This window comes from Oryx dammah, unplaced genomic scaffold (genome assembly GCF_014754425.2).
Source record: "Oryx dammah isolate SB20612 unplaced genomic scaffold, SCBI_Odam_1.1 HiC_scaffold_22, whole genome shotgun sequence".
NCBI lineage: Eukaryota > Metazoa > Chordata > Mammalia > Artiodactyla > Bovidae > Oryx > Oryx dammah.
In genome coordinates this window covers 40711744-40732279 of record NW_024070206.1, presented here as the reverse complement: position 1 = coordinate 40732279, position 20536 = coordinate 40711744, and the positions used below count along the sequence as shown (strand labels likewise).

The 20536-nt window shown below is 47.3% G+C and overlaps 1 protein-coding gene across 1 annotated transcript in view; it reads right to left on the bottom strand.

The window, feature by feature from the left end:
- Window positions 1-19786, bottom strand: part of MOCOS (molybdenum cofactor sulfurase) — a 58390-nt gene extending 38604 nt beyond the window's left edge. The window contains exons 1-6 of the mRNA XM_040264874.1: window positions 19595-19786; window positions 12229-12318; window positions 10941-11007; window positions 9169-9813; window positions 5148-5224; window positions 2410-2609 (exon numbers count right to left, since the gene is read on the bottom strand). Coding sequence (XP_040120808.1) covers window positions 2410-2609; window positions 5148-5224; window positions 9169-9813; window positions 10941-11007; window positions 12229-12318; window positions 19595-19736 — 1221 coding nt within the window. The 5' untranslated portion in view covers window positions 19737-19786. The remainder of the gene's footprint in view (window positions 1-2409; window positions 2610-5147; window positions 5225-9168; window positions 9814-10940; window positions 11008-12228; window positions 12319-19594) is intronic.
- Between the last annotated feature and the right edge of the window lie 750 nt (window positions 19787-20536).

Genomic DNA, 20536 nt, shown 5'->3' with positions numbered 1-20536 from the left:
GATGGGAAGCTCCCTCTTCTTGGGGAGATCTTCCTCTTTGCTTCTCTGGGCAAATGGGTGATTCTTTCACCATTCTGCCTGGAACTGATTCCCTACCCCAACCCAAGTACAAAGGCTCCTCTATGTCCCCTGCCTCTTGTTTGCAGAAAAACTGAAATCTCCCAGGCCTCCAAGAGTCACAGAAGACCAGGCTCGAGCAGTCAACAAGTAGGACAGTCACAGACTCAGTGTTTGATGAAAGAATGGTATTAACACTGCTGCTCATAATAATCTATACCTTTGTCGGCATTAGAATAACTGTAGCTTGCTCTGCCCACATAGGTAAGCCGGCAACTAAAATGGTCAGCAAAGAGGTGCCTCAGACCCACGTGGACATCTTTCACTCTAAGACTGAGACATCCTTCCTCAGTGTGAAACAGTTACAGAAGACAGACTTTCATCCCTATTCCCATAGGTGTGGAATGATCCCTGAGAGTGGGAATTTGTAAGCAGCTCTTTTGCCCCTCTTTGATTTGCTCATCTCTGTTTTCCTCAGACCTTAATTATAAAAATGGGATCATGAGGTAACATTTAACTTAACTCCTGACTTACGCTCTACTGAATGTACACAATGCCTGGCCTAACCACTTGATCCCTTTTCAGGATTAAAAGGAGTAAGAATGAAGAATTACATAATTAAAGAACGACTGAGTCTATACCCCCAGCTCCCCTTGGCAAATCTGCAGGTGGACCACACAGGCCAGACAGTCTCCAAAAGAAGGTCAGGAGACATCAGTGGGTCTACACACGATGAGAAATGACAAAGAACCTGACCTCTTACCTTAATGATTAACTTGTTTTTTTCCCCCATTTTCCTGCTAAAAATTGTCATGACTGAGCCAAATCTTTGGAGTTACTTTCCAGGCATGAGTCCACCATCTCCCTAGATTTCGGCTTTTCTGACTCAATAGCTTTCCTTTCTACTGACACTTGCCCCCGCGACTTTTAAGTGATGAGCAGCCCAGCCTGAGTTCAGCATTATGCTTGCCACAGCACATTTCAGAGTCATCAGCCTGCCCTCCTCCACACCCCTCAAAAATACACTTATTTTAGATTCAAGAAGGAAACTTATTGTACCAATTACCCAGAAAAACGTATTTGAGAAGGCAAACCTTTGGCCCCAATGTGTTTTACACCACCCCTCAAAAGCATTTAAAATTGCCTGCTTCTGAATGACGCTGGGCTGCTTCTGCTGCTGTGTAAGTGAGGGGTGGGGGGGGGGGCAATATCTTCACAATCAACTCACCCAAGAGACAACTAACGATTGTAGAGTGTTGGTCCCTGGACACCAGTGAGAATCAACATTTCTTCCAGAAAACAGTTCTTAAGTTTGTCCTCAGAAAGTTTACGGATCTTCCAAAAAAACAATTTTTTTTTCCTTGAAAAAAGAAAGTTCATGGGAGGCAGGGACAGGATTCCTTGAGAAATGAATTCCATCTGAGAAACTCTGGATTTAACATAGGTGTATGGAAAGAGTGGCTTTCAAGGGATGATAAGCAGCATCTTCCAAACTGATGTGATGATCAAATCAATCCTCACAGCAGTTCTAGAAACCTGGGCTCTGGGAAGGGCCTCGGGCTCCCCAGGCCCAATCTGTCACAGCCCATCTGGTGATCACCCACTGCCATGTCTGGGTGTTCAGTGTGACTCTAGGTTTTTTAATGTACTGGGCAGTGACCAGCTTATTCAGTATCACAGGGATCCAAGCAGTTCCCAACCTGAAAACCACTACCTGCAGTGTTTTCTTGAGAAAATGCATACAAAGGGTATATCTGCAGAAACTATTTTATAACCAGCCTACCAAATACTTTGAACTTAGTATAATGAACTACAGCAGAAAATAAGGGCTTTTGTGCTACTAAGGACATCATTTCTACTTGTCATAAAAAAAGAGTGATGAGTTCCAAGCAACATGCAAACAAACGGTGGTAAGAGGCCCAGGATTTTGTGTGCCACTGCGACACGGTCTAATGTAATGGTGGGGCTACCAAGCTGCTGGTATGCGAAATGACCTCAGACAGGTTGCTCTGCCTACACTATGTTAGGGTGTCTTCCCTTGCTGGCAAGCTGTCAGCTGTCCCCTGCCACTGACATCAGAGACTTGGTCTCTCTCTTCCCATTTGAAATTGACCACCTGTGGCTGAATAAAGTAGGCTGAAGAACTAAATAGCCCATGCTTGTTAGAACTGCATGTCAATGGGAGTACAGAGCTTCTAAGGAGGGACCAGTGGCCTCTCCAACAGGACACAGGATTCCTCATGACTACTGCAAAGGGCCCAGAGGCCTTGTCCTCAAATTTCAGGGCTACAGAATTCCAGACAAGAGTGACGCTGATATGAACAGGTTAGCAGGATGAAAAGAAAAACCCACCTGGGAATAACCAATGATGTTCCCGTGATCATCAAGCACGTTGAAGCTGATGACCGGACCCTGCACCTCCGGGCTGCTGAACTCAGAGTCACTGTAAATCTGCACGACAGGGGCTCCGTTGGGGTACCGCAGGGAAGACAAGGCAGCGTAGGTGTACTGAGCCAGGGTAAACGTGTGCTGCCGGATGCTCTCCATCCCACCTTAGAGCAGCGAACGGGGGTGAAAGGGAAGCATGAACATGATGGAAAATTCAGTCTCAGTTTTAAGAAAATGAGATCATTATAACTGGCAAACTTGGACCTCATATTAATGATTTTACACACAATAAGTACTCTACATACAAATGAGTTTTCCGGGAGTGAGTTTGTAAGTCCAATTTGTTCATACGTCCAACAAAGGTAGCCTACGATCGGCTATATAGTACTGTACCTGCATAGGTTTTTAATACTTTTCATATAAGTAATAGATGAAAAACAGACACAAAAAGAAAACATTTTAATCTTACAGTACAGCACCTTGAAAAGGACAGTAGTGCCAGCTACACCACTGCTGCTTTTACGTCTGTCTCCAGACATCCTGGTCTTGAAATAAAGACACTGTACCATCACACTCTATACCATATTATACAGTAAGGTACACAAAAGTACAACCACCTGTAGAGGATGCACGCACATGAAAATATACGCCAGACACGTGAACTAACTTAGGTGACTAGACACGAGAATGCATGTTCAAATCTTTGAAAGTTTGCAGTTTGAAGGCTCACATGTAGGGAACTTACTCTACTTGTAAACAGAGTATGGTACTACCCATACAGTAAATGTTTAGGTCATCGGTACTGAATGACAGTTTACCACTACTGCTTCTGTGGAATTTTCCCATAGGCACTGCTGTCATCTTCCTTTTCAAAATAAAAAAACAAATGTTACTTAAGCATTCAGCTAATTGAGACCCTTTTGTAACAGACTGCAAAAATGTATAATTTTGTCTTCAAACATACTTCTGTTTTGCTGTTTTTTTGGTAAGTGTTTAAATCATACAAATTGTGAGTGTTTAATACTATACAAAGCAGCTAAGAATACTTGTTTTACCATGGGTAAACTCTGAAAACATTATGCTAAGTAAAATAAGCCAGACACAAAAGGACAAATATTGTACTATCTCTTTTATGTATGGTGCCTAAAATAGGCAAATTCATAGAAATAGAAAGAATAGACATACTATGGGTTGGAGAGGGGAAATTGGGGAGATATTGTTTTTTAAGTTTGGGATGATTAAAAAGTCCTGGACATGGACAGTGGTAATGACTGCTCTATAGTGTGAATACACTTAATGTATACTGAACTATATACACTTTAAAATGGCTAAACCAGCGCCATTTATATTACATAGATTTCACCACAATTTTTTCTACAAAAGAGCAATTAAGTAAGGAAAAATCAGGGTCTGCCTTATTGTGGAGGTGACACTGTCAACTTGCTTTCAGAGGTACCCCAGCCCTGTCAGACTCTGTCACTTGTGGTTCGGACACCTTGTTAGCATCTTTCCTTGAAAAAGTGCCTGTGTCTCAATGTCTGTTTTCACGGTCTCCAGTTTGTCTGGGTGATGCCCACTCACCAGCCTGCATTACTGTCAGGACGACCCTTCCACAAGTCCTGTATGTTTGCAGTGCTGGGATTAGGCTGAGGACCTAAGGGTTACGTTATTTTGACGAGAGAGAGACAGAGAGAGAAAGGGCTGCCTAACTACCATGCCAAGCCCCTGGTTCACCACAACTCCATCCCCATCTGGACGGGACAAGCAGTGCTGCCCCATCCTGGAAGCTCAGCCTCTGAAAGGAGCGACAGGAGCATAGCAGGAGGGCGGAGGCCCGGCTCACCAGACAGAGCTTCTTCCAGCCTGTACCCCGTGTCAATCCCAGAAGACTGGATGTGCACCCATCTGTGTGTCAGACTATGGGGAATGCCCCCACCTGCTCACGCACCCCAAGCTCTTGTCAGGAAAGAAAGCATGTGCCATTGCAAAGGCCAGCAGCAGAGACCACATCTGGGGACTCGGGTGAGGCATCAGGATTGCCTGGGTTTAAACCCTAGCCCTCCCAGGTTCCCTGGCCCTGGGGAAGGCATCTAATCTCTCTGAGTATAAGCTCCTTTGTGGGCAAAGTGGGCTCATCACAAAGTTCCCCCGTGGGAAGACCCAGCGAACTAAGAGCTTTATAAGTTCCCAGGATCTGTAAGCAGGGACCAAGGATGGCTCCTCTGCTTCTATGAGGTTACTAATCTCAGGATTTGGAAAGTCTCTACTCTTAAAACATTCTTTTAACCCACCAAAAAAAGAGAGAGAGAGAGAGAGGAAGGCCCAGTCTTTCGCTCTTGCTGCACAATCATTTCTGGAAGTTGTTCAGAATCAGCTCCACCTGCATCAGTGCAGAGCTGCCGGGTGCTTCTCTCTCGCACAGACTCTCTCCTCATCTGGATCCCATCCGTGCCAGGGCTCCCTTCAAGGACATGGGCAACAGGAGCAAACGCCACATGCATAGAGATGTCCATTGAGGGGACTTCTCTGTGGTCCAGTGGCTAAGACTTCACACTCCCAGTGCAGGGGGCCTGGGTTCAATCCCTGGTCTGGGAACTAGATCCTGCGTGCTGCAACTAAGCGTTAACATGCCGTAACTAAAGATCCCACGTGCCACAACCAAGATCTGGTAGAATCAAAAAGAAAAAAAGATGTCCACTGACCTGTGAGGCGCTCTAGGGCATCAAATCCATGTTTTAGTGCTATCACATCAAGGAAGGAGATGGTGCCATCTTCAAACCTGCAACAGTGGGGAGAGGGACAAGGTCAAGCTGTGACCAAAGCCTCCATGTGCACTTCATGTATGTGACACCAGGGCTTTGCACCTCCAGTCTATGGAGACTTTGCCTCTGCTGCCTTATACGCTGTCTCCCCTCCCGCCTCGAGACAGACGGCTGTCACACCAAGACACGCAGGCTACCTCTGGCCTTGACCTGTTCTGCAGCTTACGTCTGGTAGTGATGATGAGAGGCCCTGAAAGATAGTCAGGACCTCGGAAGACTTCAGACTTGACAAAACCTCAAGTTCTGTGGCTCTTACAAAGCTGCCCTTGAACCCAAGACAGCACCCCTTGACAGAGCATTGATTCAGTAAGATCCACTGTGTAGCCACAAAGTTCTTAACAAGAGTCTATCATTCCAAAGTCTACAGGACTACAGTTATTAGAAGGCTCTCAATAAACTTCCTGTTACCAAGCTGTTCACTATATTTACATTTTTTAATGGTTCATTTAGACAAAATCCTCATCAAATCTTTATTGTCCACGGACCACATGCCAGGCACTGTTCTGGTTGCTAAGGATACAGTGATGAACATGACAAGTAGGATTCCTGCCTTCAGAGGGCTTCCATCCTTCTAAGGGCACTGAAATAAGGAACGACAAACAGCAAACACACAGGGTAGCCAAATAAGCACAAGCCAGGGGTGACAAGTGCACTGGCTGGCAGCTCCTTTAGATGAGACGGTCAGGGCAGGTCCTCTCCAAGGAAGATCACTCAAGCAGAGGCAGAGTGAAAGTAAGGGAGCAAGGAAAACTGCTCAGTTTTGAAGCTAAGTTCACAGTTTCAAAGAGAAACAGCATTCCAAGGAGGGGTGCAGCATAGGCCCCGAGCAGGTAGAGTTGGAACAGCAAGAAGATCAGTGGGCCTGGAAGCGCTCAGAGGGCAAGTCAGAGAACTTCACCCTGGGTCAGATGAGTGGTTGGAGGGCTCTGAGCAGGGAGAGTGACTGGATGGGGCCTGGGCTTTGATTAGATGCCCCTGGCTGCTGCATTAGCGAGGGGAAGGCTGGGGACAGCAAGGAGTTTCCAGCAAGCATCCCATGGACTGGGGCCTGCCAGGCTCCTCTGTTCACGGAATTCTCCAGGCAAGAATACTAGAGTGGGTTGCCGTTCCCTTCTCCAGGAGATCTTCCCAACCCAGGAATTGAACCAGGGTCTCCTGCATTGCAGGCAGATTCTTTACCAGCTGAGCTACCAGGGAAGTGGTGACAAATAGCAGTGTTATGCAAGTTGAAGCTTTCAATGGAAATATCATGCTTTGTATTTTAATACTCTAGGGATAAGAGTTGCTCAAAATATCATTACCACAATGCAAATTTTTTATAAAACAAATGGTACTTAATAAACATACAAAATTAACAATGAATCAATTGATAATTAATTGACCATATGAGTCTTTAATGAATTAAACATGATTAGGCAATAATGACTTCAGCTATTAATTGATCAATAATAAATACTTATTGATCAAAAACTAATAGACTCAGGAGAAAAGGGAGGTTTATGTTTCCAACAAAAGTTGTTTTCATTGGGTTATGAAATAGAAAAAGATTAAGAACATGGGACTTCCCTGGTGGTCCAATGGCTAAGACTCCACACTCCCAATGCAGGGAATCCAGGTTCTACCCCTGGTCAGGGAGCTAAAATCCCACATGCTGCAACTAAGAGTTCACATGGTGCAACTAAGACCTGGTGCAGCCAAGCAAACAAATAAATATTTTGTTAAAAGAGCATGGTCCAGGTACATGCTCAAAAAACATTTGGATTGGGTATTAAATCTCGTGCATGCTAATCTAGGCTTAGAAGGAAAAAATGAGACTTTTTTTTTTTGACCACATGGCTTGCAGGATCTTAGTCCCTTGACCAGGGATTGAACCAGGGCCACCAGAGTGAAAGTACCAAGTCCTAACCAGAGGACCACCAGGGAAACTCCCCAATGAGACTTCTAATGGTAAATAAATACATTCAGCTATCTGGGAATCTTGGTGCAGCACCTGCTAGAAGGCAATTCACCCAGACTGTAAGAGGCAGCCCACCCACACCCATGCCCCGCCTGGAGTGAGCAGCCCTGTTCCTCCTCACCTTCAGGTGCCCCTATTGGCTTAATAAAATTTCGGTTGTTATTTTGTTCTGCCTTTAATTTACATGGCGTGCCTGTCATTCTTTTCTCACTTGGTTACATTACACGGTATATTATCACACTTGGATTCAAGAGGTTTTACATTAGCATTCCTGTTTTTAGAACTGCCTGTCTATGGAGAAGTTCTAAATAAGAGACATCGAATAGCTTCATAACGTATTGATGCCAACTCAGTCTTGGTGCTTTAACCTATATTAGTGCTAAAGAACTGTATCCTCTAAGAGACGCACTTTACAGGACAAACATGAGGGGCAGAGGTCAAATCACAGGCCCCGATTCCCACAGCTGGTGGCAGTGGAGCGACCTCCCAGCAGTCCAGCTCCGAGACCTACACTCTGGTTATGACCCTACTGCTGAGGCAGGACCCTCCAGTCTGACCTGGGTCTGTGGGGAATGTAAACCCCCCTCCCATTCAGGCCCTGAAGCCTTCTCAGGCCCCAGCACAGAGACCAGGTCCTGGCCCCACCTCATGGTACCTGGCCACCACCCGCTGTTGGCCCCCGAAGAAGCCTGGATCGGCTGCCATTTCCACCCGCTCATACCTTCAATCTTCATGCCCCAGACATTGCCATCTGGGAGATTCCTGGACACCACCCACTCCACCTCCCCCTGCACCCTGAGAAAGACACATAGACCACCAAACCCAGCCAAGGAGCTGCAAGCCCTCAAACATCCCTGGTAACCGCCCCCCGGGGTCGGGGGTGCTCATAGAGACTGCTCTTAGCAGCACTCCTGAATCTGGTGGCCTCTCATTTGACCAACTCCTCCTGCTGACCAGATACCAAGCTGAGCTGATTCTAGCTGCTGAAATACAGCCGTGCTGTCAACACATGTGCCAAATGGTACCAAATTCTTAAATCGCTGCTTCAGCACCTTGTTTTATGTCCCTGGATATGTTCCAGTATCTCCAAGTTTACAGTCTATGGGAACTTGAGTAGAATTTGTATCCTACTGCTGTGCAAAAATCGTATGCCTGTGTGCTAAGTCGCTTCAGCCGTGTCCAACTCTTTGTGACCCTATGGACTGTACCCCGCCAGGCACCTCTGTCCAAGGGATTCTCCAGGCGAGAATACTGGAGTGGGTTGCTGTGCTTGTTGAATTGATTCATAGTGCTTTTCAGGTCTTCTATATCCTTCTACTTTCCTGTATATCCATTCTATTTAATTTTTGAGAGTTTGATATTGAAACTCCAACTTAAAAAAATCTTAATTTATCTACCTAGAAAAATAATAGCAATATATAGTGGAACTACATGTAACTTTGTTCTATATTTCCAAGTCTCTTATTATTGTGTTATCGTGTCTGTCCATGGCATTTCACAGGCAAGCATGCTGGAGTGGGTTGCCATTTCCTTCTCCAGGGAATCTTCCTGACCCAGGGACTGAACCCACATCTCATGTCTTGCAGGCAGCTTCTTTGCCACTGAACCACTGGGGAAGCCCGAGTTATCATACTTTCATAATTGAAAAATAAAAATTATAATTTAAAAACCTCACTGCTTCAGTAGCTTCCCCTCACGTCAGGGCTGTGGGCAAAGGCCTGGTGCCGACCCTCCTTACCCCTGGAAGGGCTTCATGTCTTCCGCTCACAGCCCTTCCCAACAAGCCCTTGCTCCCCCACAACTGTGGAGAGGCCCACACATGGGCTTCACAGGCCTGCTGTGGAAGCTCCAGCCAACCCCGCCTCCTCTGCACAGTCCTACAGGTGGCAGGCGCCAGGCCCGCACCATGCTGACGCTCAGCGTCCGCTCCCATCACCAGGTTACCTCTCAGCCACCGACTCTCTCGGGACGTAGAAGTCGTCTCCCGCGAGGTACGCAGCGGCCGTGCCTCCTCCGAAGTAGGTTTTCCTCAGCAGAGCAGCCGAACGGTTATTCACCAGCAGAGCGCCCAGGCCGGTGGGGAAGCCAAAGATCTTATAGAAGGAGAGGGGGACAAAGTCGGCCTGGTGCACCGACAGGTCCAGGGGCGAGGTGCCCACGAAGGCGGCCGCGTCCAGCAGCACGAACCACTGCCCAGGCCGGCTCGCTGGGCGCCTCCGCCCGGACTTGACCTCGCCTATCCAGGACAGCGGGTATCTGGTTCCGGAAAAGTTACTCTGAGCCGGGTAGCAGAAGAGATGCGGAGGCTGGCCGGCGGGGTCCCCGGCCGCAGCCGCGTCCTGTCTCTTGGCCGACCACATGTCCTCTGGCCTGACCGGGATGGAAGTGACGTTCCTGGCTGCAGTGACTTTCCTCATGCCCACCACGGACGTGTGGCTGTCGGTGAGGTAACAGAAGCAGCTGCCGCTGCCCTCTGGGCCTGGGGACACCCACGGGAAAGCCTCTGCCACCAGCTTAAGAGCAGCCGTGCTCCCGGAGGTGAAGATCACCGTGTAGTCCTCCGGGGAGGTGTGGAAGTGCGCCAGGATCCTGCAAGAAGCACAGCATCAGGCCACACCGCGGTCTCGGGCCGCGTTAAATGCTCACAGGCAGCTGTATTTCTACTTAATAAGACGTCTCTCCACCGTCTGTGTGTATGTGTGAGTGCTCACTCACTCAGTCGTGCCGACTCTTTGAGACTCCCATGGACTGTAGCCCACCAGGCTCTTCTGTCTATGGAATCTTCCAGGCAAGAATACTGGAGTGAGTTGCCATTTCCTCCCCCAGAAGAATCTTCCCAACCCAGGGATCAAACCCACATTTTCTGTGTCTCCTGCACTGTAGGCAGATTCTTTGCCACTGGGCCACCAAGGAACCCCCCTCTCTATCTTAATAGCTAGGGAAAAAACAAAAAACAAAAAACACCAGATAGGCTTTGCCATAATGGTGAAGTGAGGTCAGGGGCAGAGGAAGCTGTGGGAAGAGATGCAAAGAGGAAACTGGCAAAATTACCCAGCCTCCCAAATCCCCACCCCCAAGTGGATAAGACAAAATCCACAACTACCTTAAACTCAGCTGAAAACACCACTTCTTGGTTTAGTGTCTGGCTCTGTCATAAGTTCTAAGTCATCAACTTGTTTCACGTTGGTTTTAACACAGGCAACCCTATAGCAAAAGGTGTCATTTTCAAGTAGGAAATAATTTGAAATTGTGTTCAGTCAAGTATCTTTAGGTAGCACCTAAATTATTTGCAAAATTTGTTATGTGCAAATATTAGTAAAAGGGAGGGGAGAAATGGAAAAAACAAGATGTCTAAATCTGAAATACGTAAAGGAAAAAAAACATTGAAAGCACTTTTCTTCTCCTCGAAAATAAGACTTAGGAACTAGGGTCACTCCTTGTCACTCTGACCCCCAGGAATGGTTGAGCCACACACAACAGCTTGGATACCTCAGAGGTGCCTGCCTGTACTCGTGATGGCACCTGCTCTCGCTCTGCACCTGCTCACGCTTACCTTCCTGACCTCTGACCCAGTGGTTAGCAGCGTGCGTGTGTGGCCATTTAGCTGAACATGGTCTTCCCAAAACCAACTCAGCACCTCTGTGGGACGTGGGCATCTGGTAGGAACTCCATCCACCCACAGGCACCCATGCAGGCGGGCACCCCGATTTGCTCACCTGAACCGCACCTGTTCCACCGTGTCATGGGTGAGCTTGCTGCTGATGTTCTGGCTGTGAGGGTTACCTGGAAGATTACAAGACAAAGCCGCAGGGTCACTACTTATGGTTTCTCCTGGTGTGTTCCTCCAATTCCCTCTCCTTCAGTTTCTCAAAAAGTTAAGCAAAGAAAAAAAAATACTGTATGATCCAGCCTCTCTGAGTTCCAAAGAGTAAATTTAATCAGAGAAGTGAAAAAGTGCAGAAAGACAGGAAAACAGTCAAGCAAGACAAAATAATAATAGTTGAGCCATTAAACAAAGTTCCTCCTCACGGGCTATAGGATAGATTCTGGGCCATGTCCTTCGAGCTGTTTTGTAGATCCCACACCCCCACCAGGTGGAAGAAGTGAACTGAATACCGCACCTACCCAGCTCTGTTCACATCTCCACGGCTCTCCTCCCCTCCCTGTTTGGGGGCTGGTTCCTAAAACCACCGCAGGGTCCTGGCACACGCTGCTGCTTCTGCCTGAAATGCCCTCTCCTCCTCTTTTCCAAGTGAATTCCTGCTCCTCCTCCAGCATCTGCCCCCTCCTGCAGAAGCTTTCCCTGATAGCCACACTGCCGACTCACCGTCACTCTGCACATACAGAGCCCCCCAGCACTAGGGTCTTTGGGTCACAGCCCTTCACACCGTTAATAATTTACTTTATTTCTGTGTTACACTACTTTAGTTTTTCTTTTTTTTTTTTTTACGTTTATTTGGAATCACTTGATTGAGGTCTTGTCTCTCCTAGACCGCAGTTCATGAAGGCAGGGAATGTATTTACTTTGTTCCCATTAGAGCACTATGCTCCCAACCCCAGGGCGGTTTGATAAACACTGATGGAGTGAATGAGTGCGTGTTCCCCGTTGTCTGCACTGCGCTGGTCCCACAGGGCCACCCCACCACCAAACGCAGCACCTTCGTACCCCAGGCCTCCTCCCTGACACCGACCCCTTCTTCTGGAGGTTGCCCGCGTATCCTTGAACCAGTGTCTCCTGCCCAGCAGCACATGTGCTATAACACTGACCCCAGGTGCTTGCCTGACCCCCTCTCACAAGGGGCTTGCTCAGCGCTGTGTATTCAGCACTGTCCCCACCTGTCCATCTGACATTTTATTAGGCAATAGACATATCAGCTGAATGTATCGGGTTGGCCTGAAAGTTCATTCGGGGTTGGACAGAAAAACCCGAATGAACTTTTTGGACAACCCGATAGTTGGCTGAAATTCAATGCAAAAAATCAGTTATGCTGTGTTTTTCTTTACCATAAACATTTTCCATGAGGTCTTTCATGAAGCTTGTAATCTGGCTCTGGGGGAACAACGTGGTTCCTGCATGGTCAAGATAGACAGTTCCTGAAAGAAAATACAACATAAAGCTGCGATTATTTTCAGAGGTATTTCACTCACTTTATCTAGATCTGCTTTGTGTGAACCTGGCCAGTACCCATTTGATATGTTTAGACATAACAGGTCACTGACTCTCCCAGCCTCTTGACATGTGCTTCTTCTTTTTTAATATTCTTTTCATATTCTTTTCCATTAGGGTTTATCACAGGATACTGAATATAGTTCTCTGTCTTACACAGTGGGCTCTTGCTGTTTCAGTTCAGTTCAGTCACTCAGTTGTGTCCAACTCTTTGTGACCCCATGGGCTGCAGCACACCAAGTTTCCCTGTCCATCACCAACTCCCAGAGCTTGCTCAAACTCATGTCCGTTGAGCCGGTGATGCCATCCAACCATCTCATCCTGTGTTGTCCCCTTCTCCTCCTGAGTTCAATCTTTTCCAGCATCATAGTCTTTTCCAACAAGTCAGTTCTTCACATCAGGTGGCCAGAGTATTAGAGTTTCAGCTTCAGCATCAGTCCTTCCAATGAATATTCAGGACTGATCTCCTTTAGGATTGACCAGTTTGATCTCTTGCTGTTATCCATCCTATATATAATAGTTTGTGCATGAGTGCTAAATTGCTTCAGTCTTGTCTGACTCTATGCAACCCTATGGACTGTAGCCCACCAGCCTCTCCTGTCCATGGGAGTCTCCAGGCAAGAATACTGGAGTGGGTCGCCGTGCCCTCCTCCAGGGGATTTTCCTGACCCAGGGATCAAACGCGAGTCTCTTAGGTCTCCTGCATTGGCAGGCAGGTTCTTTACCACTAGCACCACCTGGGAAGCCAGTTTACACCTGCTAATCTCAAACTGCCAGTCCTTCTCCGCTCCCCAACCCTCTCTTGTCGATGTGTGATTCTTAATCCAAGTAAAGTCATGAGCAATGGAAGAACTGCACTTCAGCACTTAACAACCCTTAGGGCCCTGAGAGCCTTCCTGACGAACCAGGTCTCTTCTGAACCTGGAGAAGCAGCCCGCAGGGGAGGAGGAGGATCCTAGCAGACGTCCCTGATTCAGGATGGCAAAGCTATTTCACACTATGACTCACACCCTATTCTGGAGTTTCCGTGCAGCCTCCGTGGCTGTCCAGCCCTGATTCTGCTTTCCCACAGTGACTTCCACAGTCCTCAACCTTTTAACAGCTCTGAAGGCTTCAGAGATGCCTGGGAATGGAGGTGACCTTTCCAGTCTCTCCCCCAGACAGAGACAGGCAAATTTAGATGACAGCAAGATATCGGGCCTTACCAATCAGACTGCCCCAGATCAAAAGGTTGGATAACTCACTGTGTGGGTGAGGTGTGGGCAAACAGGCCCAATGGGACATGGCTGTAGGAGGGAAAACTGGTACCACTTCTTTATGAACAGCAACTTAGCAGTATCACTTATTCTTTCAAAATGCAAACTCCCCTTGACCTAGCAATTCATCTTCCTGAAATCTATCTGCTAAATTGAAGATGGATGAAATGGCCTGTCAGTGAGGACACTCAGTGCAGCACTGTCTATGTATTTAAAATAAAGAACTTGAATACTTCCATCTGGCAATTTGTAAGTACAAACTCCACGACATGTTTTCAAGAACATACATGTGAATAGATTCATTCATTATTTCATGTACTTAATAAATATTTTTGCTTTGTGCAGAATAAATTTTTCATTTATTTTATAATGGCTTTACTGAGATTAATTCACATACCATAAAATTTGTCCTTTAAAAATTTACAATTTAGTATATTCATATAGTTGTGCAACCATGGCCACTATCTAATTTTAGAACATTTCATTCACCCCAAAAAGAGACCCCCACAGCCATTACTACTCACTCCCTAAATCCACCCAGCCCTAGCCCTGGCAATCACCAATCTATTTTCTGCCTCTATAGGCTCAAAGGGTAAAGAATCTGCCTGCAATGTAGGAGACCTGGATTCAATCCCTGGGCTGGGAAAATCCCCTGGAGGAGGGCATGGCAACCCACTCTAGTATTCTTGCCTAGAGAAGCCGCTTAGACTGTAACCCCCTGGCGGGCTATAGTCATGGGGTCACAAAGAGTCAGACATTACTGAGTGACTAAGCAGAGCACAGCATAGATTTACCTATTCTGGACTTCCCATATAAATGGAATCATACAACATGTGGGCTTTTGTGCCTGGCTTCTTTCATTTAGCATAACAATTTCAAGGGGCATCCATATTGTAGCATGTATCAGAACTTCATTCCTTTTTTATGACTGAATAGTATTCCATTTTATGGAATGCCACATATTTTGTTTAACTACTCATCTACTGGTGAATATTTGGTTCTATTTTTGCCTATCATAAATAATGCTGATATGAACATGTGTGTACAAACTTTTGTGTGGACATATGTTTTCTCCCTGGTTAGTTGTTCTTTCACTTTCTTGATGGTATTCATTGAAAAAAAATGTTTTTAATTTTGATGAAGTACAATTTGTCTATTTTTATTGTTTGTAATTTTGGTGTCATAAGAAAACATTGCCTAATCCAAGGTCCTAATGATTTATACTTACGCTTTCTTCTAAGGGTTTTATACTTTTAGCTCTTATATTTAGGTCTTTGATCCATTTTGAGTTAATTTTTAAATACAGTGTTGAAGAGGGGTCCAACTTCAGTCTTTGGTGTGTGGATACACCATTTAAGATATTCTTTTTTCTCCTATTGGATAGTCTTCACATCCTGATGAAGATAAATTGACCATAAATGTACAGGTTTATTTCTCAACTCACAATTCTACTTCATTGGTCTATCTGTCTATCTTTACGCCAATACCACACTGTCTTGATTATTGTAACTTTATATAAATCTTACTTACCTTTCCTTTTATGGACGTGTAAACCCTTCAACTTTGTTCTTTTTCAAGATTGCCTTGGGTATTCTGGATCATTTGCATTTCTATATAAATTTTAGGATCAACTTGTCAAAAGAAAAATACCTGGGATTTTGATAGAAATTGCATTAAGTCTCAGGTCAATTTGAGGAGTAGTGACATCTTAACAACAGTAAGTCTTCCAATCCATGAATGTAAGATGTCTTTCCATTTATTTAGGTCTTCTTTTATTCCAATGTTTTATAGTTCTGTATTTCTTTTGATAAATTTATTCCTGAGTATTTTTTTTTTTGAGGCTTTGGGAATTGTTTTCTTGATTTCACTAGCGTAGTGTTCATTGATACTGTATAGAAATTGAATTGATGTTTGTATATTGATCTATACTACAACTTTGCTGAACTTGTTTTTTAGTTCTAACTGTTTTGTTGCAGGTCAGGAGGCAACAGTTAGAACTGGTCATGGAACAATAGACTGGTTCCAAATAGGAAAAGGAGTACATCAAGGGTATATACTGTCACCCTGCTTATTTAACTTCTATGCAGAGTACATCATGAGAAACGCTGGGCTGGAAGAAGTACAAGCTGGAATCAAGATTGCCAGGAGAAATATCAATAACCTCAGATATGCAGATGACACCACCCTTATGGCAGAAAGTGAAGAGGAACTAAAAGGCCTCTTGATGAAAGTGAAAGAGGAGAGTGAAAAAGTTGACTTAAGGCTCAACATTCAGAAAACGAAGATCATGGCATCTGGTCCCATCAATTCATGGCAAATAGATGCAGAAACAGTGTCAGACTTTATTTTTGGGGGCTCCAAAATCACTGCAGATGGTGATTGCAACCATGAAATTAAAAGACGCTTACTCCTTGGAAGGAAAGTTATGACCAACATAGATAGCATTTGCAAAAGCAGAGACATTACTTTGCCAACAAAGGTCCATCTAGTCAAGGCTATGGTTTTTCCAGTGGTCATGTATGGATGTGAGAGTTGGGCTGTGAAGAAAGCTGAGCGCCGAAGAATTGATGCTCTTGAACTGTGGTGCTGGAGAAGACTCTTGAGAGTCCCTTGGACTGCAAGGAGATCCAACCAGTCCATTCTAAAGGAGATCAGCCCTGGGATTTCTTTGGAAGGAATAATGCTAAAGCTGAAAGTCCAGTACTTTGGCCACCTCATTCGAAGAGTGGACTCATTGGAAAAGACTCTGATGCTGGGAGGGATTGGGGGCAGGAGGAGAAGGGGACGACCGAGAATGAGATGGCTGGATGGCGTCACCGACTCGATGGACGTGAGTTTGAGTGAACTCCAGGAGTTAGTGATGGACAGGGAGGCCTAGCGTGCTGCGATTCATGGGGTTACCAAGAGTCGGAGACGACTGAGCGACTAAACTGAACTGTTTTGTGTGTGGATTTTTTTAGGATTTTCTGTATACAAGATTACACTCTCATCAAGTAGAGATGTTTTACTTCTTCCTTTTCAATCTGGATGGTTTTTATTTCATTTTCTTGCCTAGCTTTCCTGGCTAGAACTTCTAGGACTACATTGAATAGAAGTTGTAAGAACAGGTTTCCTTGCCTTGTTCCTAATCTCAAGGGTAAAATTTTCGTTCTTTCACCTTTAAGTATGAGGTTAGCCGTGGGTTTTTTTGTAGATAGTCTTTATCTGGTTGATTAAACTTCCTTTTATTCCTAGTTTATTGAGTGTTTTCATATTCAAGAAATATTTTGGGGCACTTACTCTTTCAGGCACTGTTCTAAGTGCTGGGAAGATAACAACAGACAAAAATAGAAGCCGTATGCCAGTGACAAAGAAAGACGATAAATAAATGTAAATTATGTCAGGTGGTAAGAAATGTTATGGCTCAACCATGTGAAAAAAAAAACACAACATGTACACATACATATAAACATAGTCAAGCACTGGAAAGGCATACAAAACATAAATGGCAGCAGTTAATACCACACCAAAAGAAAGGCTGTTGTCCACCCATCATTAGGGAGAGCTTCAGTGCACTGCCATTATTATTAAAAGAAACAGGCAAAAGACCCCTAAACTAGCTGGCATTAGGTCTTCAAGAAAGGAAATCCCAGGGTCTGCTCTGGCTAGTGTAACTTCAGTTCTCGGTTCCACATAAGGTGAATGGCCATCAATCAGCACCCAGAGGCTTTAAGAACCATTTGAACCACATCTGTGGAATCAACAAGCTCCCTTCACGAAAACAAGGATGTTCCCATCCAATGAGTTGGGAAATATTTCAGCACTTAAAGGTTAAGCATTTAATTATCCAGAGCAAACCACTTAACCAGACAAATTCTCCAACCTGCAGGAAAACTCTGAGGGGATGTGGATAGGGGTCAGGGGAAGGAAGAAGAGGAGGAATCTTGAGTTATTCTGGTTTAATTTTCCCTGCCCTCTTGCTAGTTCATTTGTTTCCATGTGAAAAAAGGGGGGATATTTTCCAAGACTCCCAATGATGGGAAGGGTGAGTTAGTCCTCAAATGTCTACCACAATCATAATGTTGGGAAATGTTGGGAAATTGTAGCAAGTAGATGACAGATAATCACAAAACACTACCACAAATAGAGTAGATGTTAGAGTGGCACTTAAGGCCAGCCTGGGATCCTATCACAGCTAAATTTTACCCTGAGGAAAAGCGTGCTGTTCGCTGAGACACAAGAATGAAACAGAGAGACACCTACTTCCCACTCTCCCAGGCGATGTTGAGCGGAGGGGTCAGCTAATGGCGGAGGGGTCAGCTAATGATGGGTGTAAGAGATCACAGCTGGAGGGGACCAGGGGATTAAGGAGGAGGGATGCTAAAATAATTAGGGACTGAACAATAACAGCCTCTGGGATTTGCTTCAAAAGAATGGGACACCTTTCTCACTTCCTCTGCACTTGTGGGGTGTTTATTCTATAGCTGTCTCTATTTCTGTGGGTGGGAAGTTTCCATAACCAAAAAAATTCAGAGAAGGAGAAGGAGATGGGGAGTGTCAAGGGGAACTGTCTCCAGCAGATGAATGCGGGACTGGGAAGATCAGGGAGAGAAGAGAGACGGCCAGAGGGCCCTGTCTCCTCCTTGAGCCTCTCCAGGTAAGTACAGACTGGACCACAGCCCTTAAAGCTCCCAAAAGAGAGGGGAAAAAAGCATCACTTTCCAAAACATGAGAAAATGAGGCAAAGAGCTGATTAACGAAACATACATCCTGGCTGCCCTTCTGTCACAAGCTGGAAAGTGACTCTGTTCACCAAGACAGAATAAAGTGAAAAACGGCAAAGTGTTAGATGCTGTTAAGTCCTACTCTTTGCGATCCCATGGACTGTAGCCCACCGGGCTCCTCTGTCCATGGAATTCTCCAGGCAAGAATACTAGAGCGGGTAGCCATTTCCTTCTCCAGGGAATCTTCCCGACCCAGGGATCAAACTCCCGTCTCCTGCATTGCACGCAGATTTTTTACCGTCTGAGCCACCAGGGAAGCCCAGAATAAGTGCACCTCAAATCCCGGTGTCCGGCGCCACGTCCTGCCCCTTACCCTTTATCCCTCCCAGTTCAACCAGCACGCCGTTCTAACGCTTGGCGACGCCCCTCATACAAGGTCCCCGGCAAAAGGATGAGTCCCGGCCCAGTGCGAGTGGTCCCCTCCCGCCCTGCAGCAATGGGCTGGAAGGACCGCGGGCCACATGGAGCTTGACTTCCAATTTAAAGTGCCTGTTCCGCCTTGCGGAACTCCAAGGCACGATGTGATCCCGGTCCTCACGTCCAATATACAATTTCGTCCTGTACTTAAAAGTTCAAATTGCACGGTTTGCTAATTCTTCAGATCCCCCACCGAGCTGCACTTCCGAGGCATTGTTTTACCTACACGAGTGAGAAAAAAAAATGAGACTTCGAAAAGAAAAGTTGCTGCGAGGCAACCCAGAGTCTGGAGCGCAGCCCATCGGTCCCCACCCCGCGCGCCCGCAGAGTCGCGGTCCCCACCCCGCGCGCTGGCCTCGCGGGCACCGCTCCCGCCCCCGGGCGAGCAGACGAACAGTCACAGCTGCCGGACATTCCTGCATTTTGCAACCCTGGCTCCAGTTGGACTTTTAGAGCCTGGACTTTTAGAGCCGGGAGTCTCTCGGGCAAGCAAAGGCCAAAAGAATCCTCAGTCTTGTTCCCAGAGGGCAGAGACAGGTGGCAAAGGCCAAGGATCAGCAAGCCTTGGGGTTGCAGGTAGGACCCAAGCGAGCCGCGTCCACGAGGAGGGCGCGTGGACACATCCCTCCAGGTCTTTCGATTCAAGATGCGACGCCAGTGGGGTAACTCCGCTCCCACCGGGAGCAAAAGCTCCCCCTCCCCCACATTGGTTCTAGAAACCGTGTGTCCTCCACCAGCCCCGCATAGGTTCCCCCCGCCGGTCTCACCTGCCAGGCGCCCGAACTCGCGCGCCCGGAGCTCGAGCAGGCTGCCCCGGCCGTACCCGTAGACGAGAGGCTGCAGGCTCGAGTCCAGGAACCGCGCAAAGGCGAGCAGCTCGGCTCCCGGATGCGCGGCCCCGCCAGCCATGACCCAGGCCTGCCCGCCGCGCCGTCCAGGCTGGCAGCGGCCGGGAAGCGCCCGGGCCAGCCCGCGCGGACTCCGCCCCGCCGCGCCCGGGCCGCGCCTCCCGGCCCTCCAGAGGCACCGCGTCCCCGCCGAGGGGCGGCGCCTCTCCGGGCCGGTCCGGCAGGCCCCGGGTGCGCTGACTCACGGAGTTTCACCCCTTTCTGCCCTTTTCCCACCTGGGGGCCGGAGAGGCAGTGCCCGTGGTTGTCTGCTTTGCATCGCAGTCCCTGGAGATGCCCCCAGACCCTGGGAACGCAAAGTTTCGTGTATCTGCGGTCCCGCGGACAGGCGGATGGAAGATGCAATGAACTGCTTTTGCTGCTGGGAATCCTGGAACCTGGAGATCCTCCCGGCCCGACTCTCCCTGGCCCGACTCTCCCTGGCCCGAGCCCAGCGCAGCGCCCGGGACCCTCACTCTCCCCGGAGGAACTCCAGGGTGCGGGGCGGGGCGTTTGCCAGGGCGTTGTCCGGGGTTGCGGCTCCCCAGTGGGGCGTGCGCTCGGCGTCTCTGAAAATGCGGCTGAGCAAAAGGTGAAAGAGGAAAAAGACCGAGGATCCAAGAGTTTGGTTAATGAAGTCTAAGCAGGTGCGCACCTTCGGAACCGGGTAGTTCGAGTGCGACCCAAGCAAAAGCTCCTCCTCCGCTCTATCCGGGGCCCTGTATCCAAGGGGATCACTGCCTCGAGTGTGGAGGGCTGGGTCACACACACGTGCGCGAATTGCGCGGCCGGGAGTGAGTGAGGAAGCGGGTGGGCAGGTGC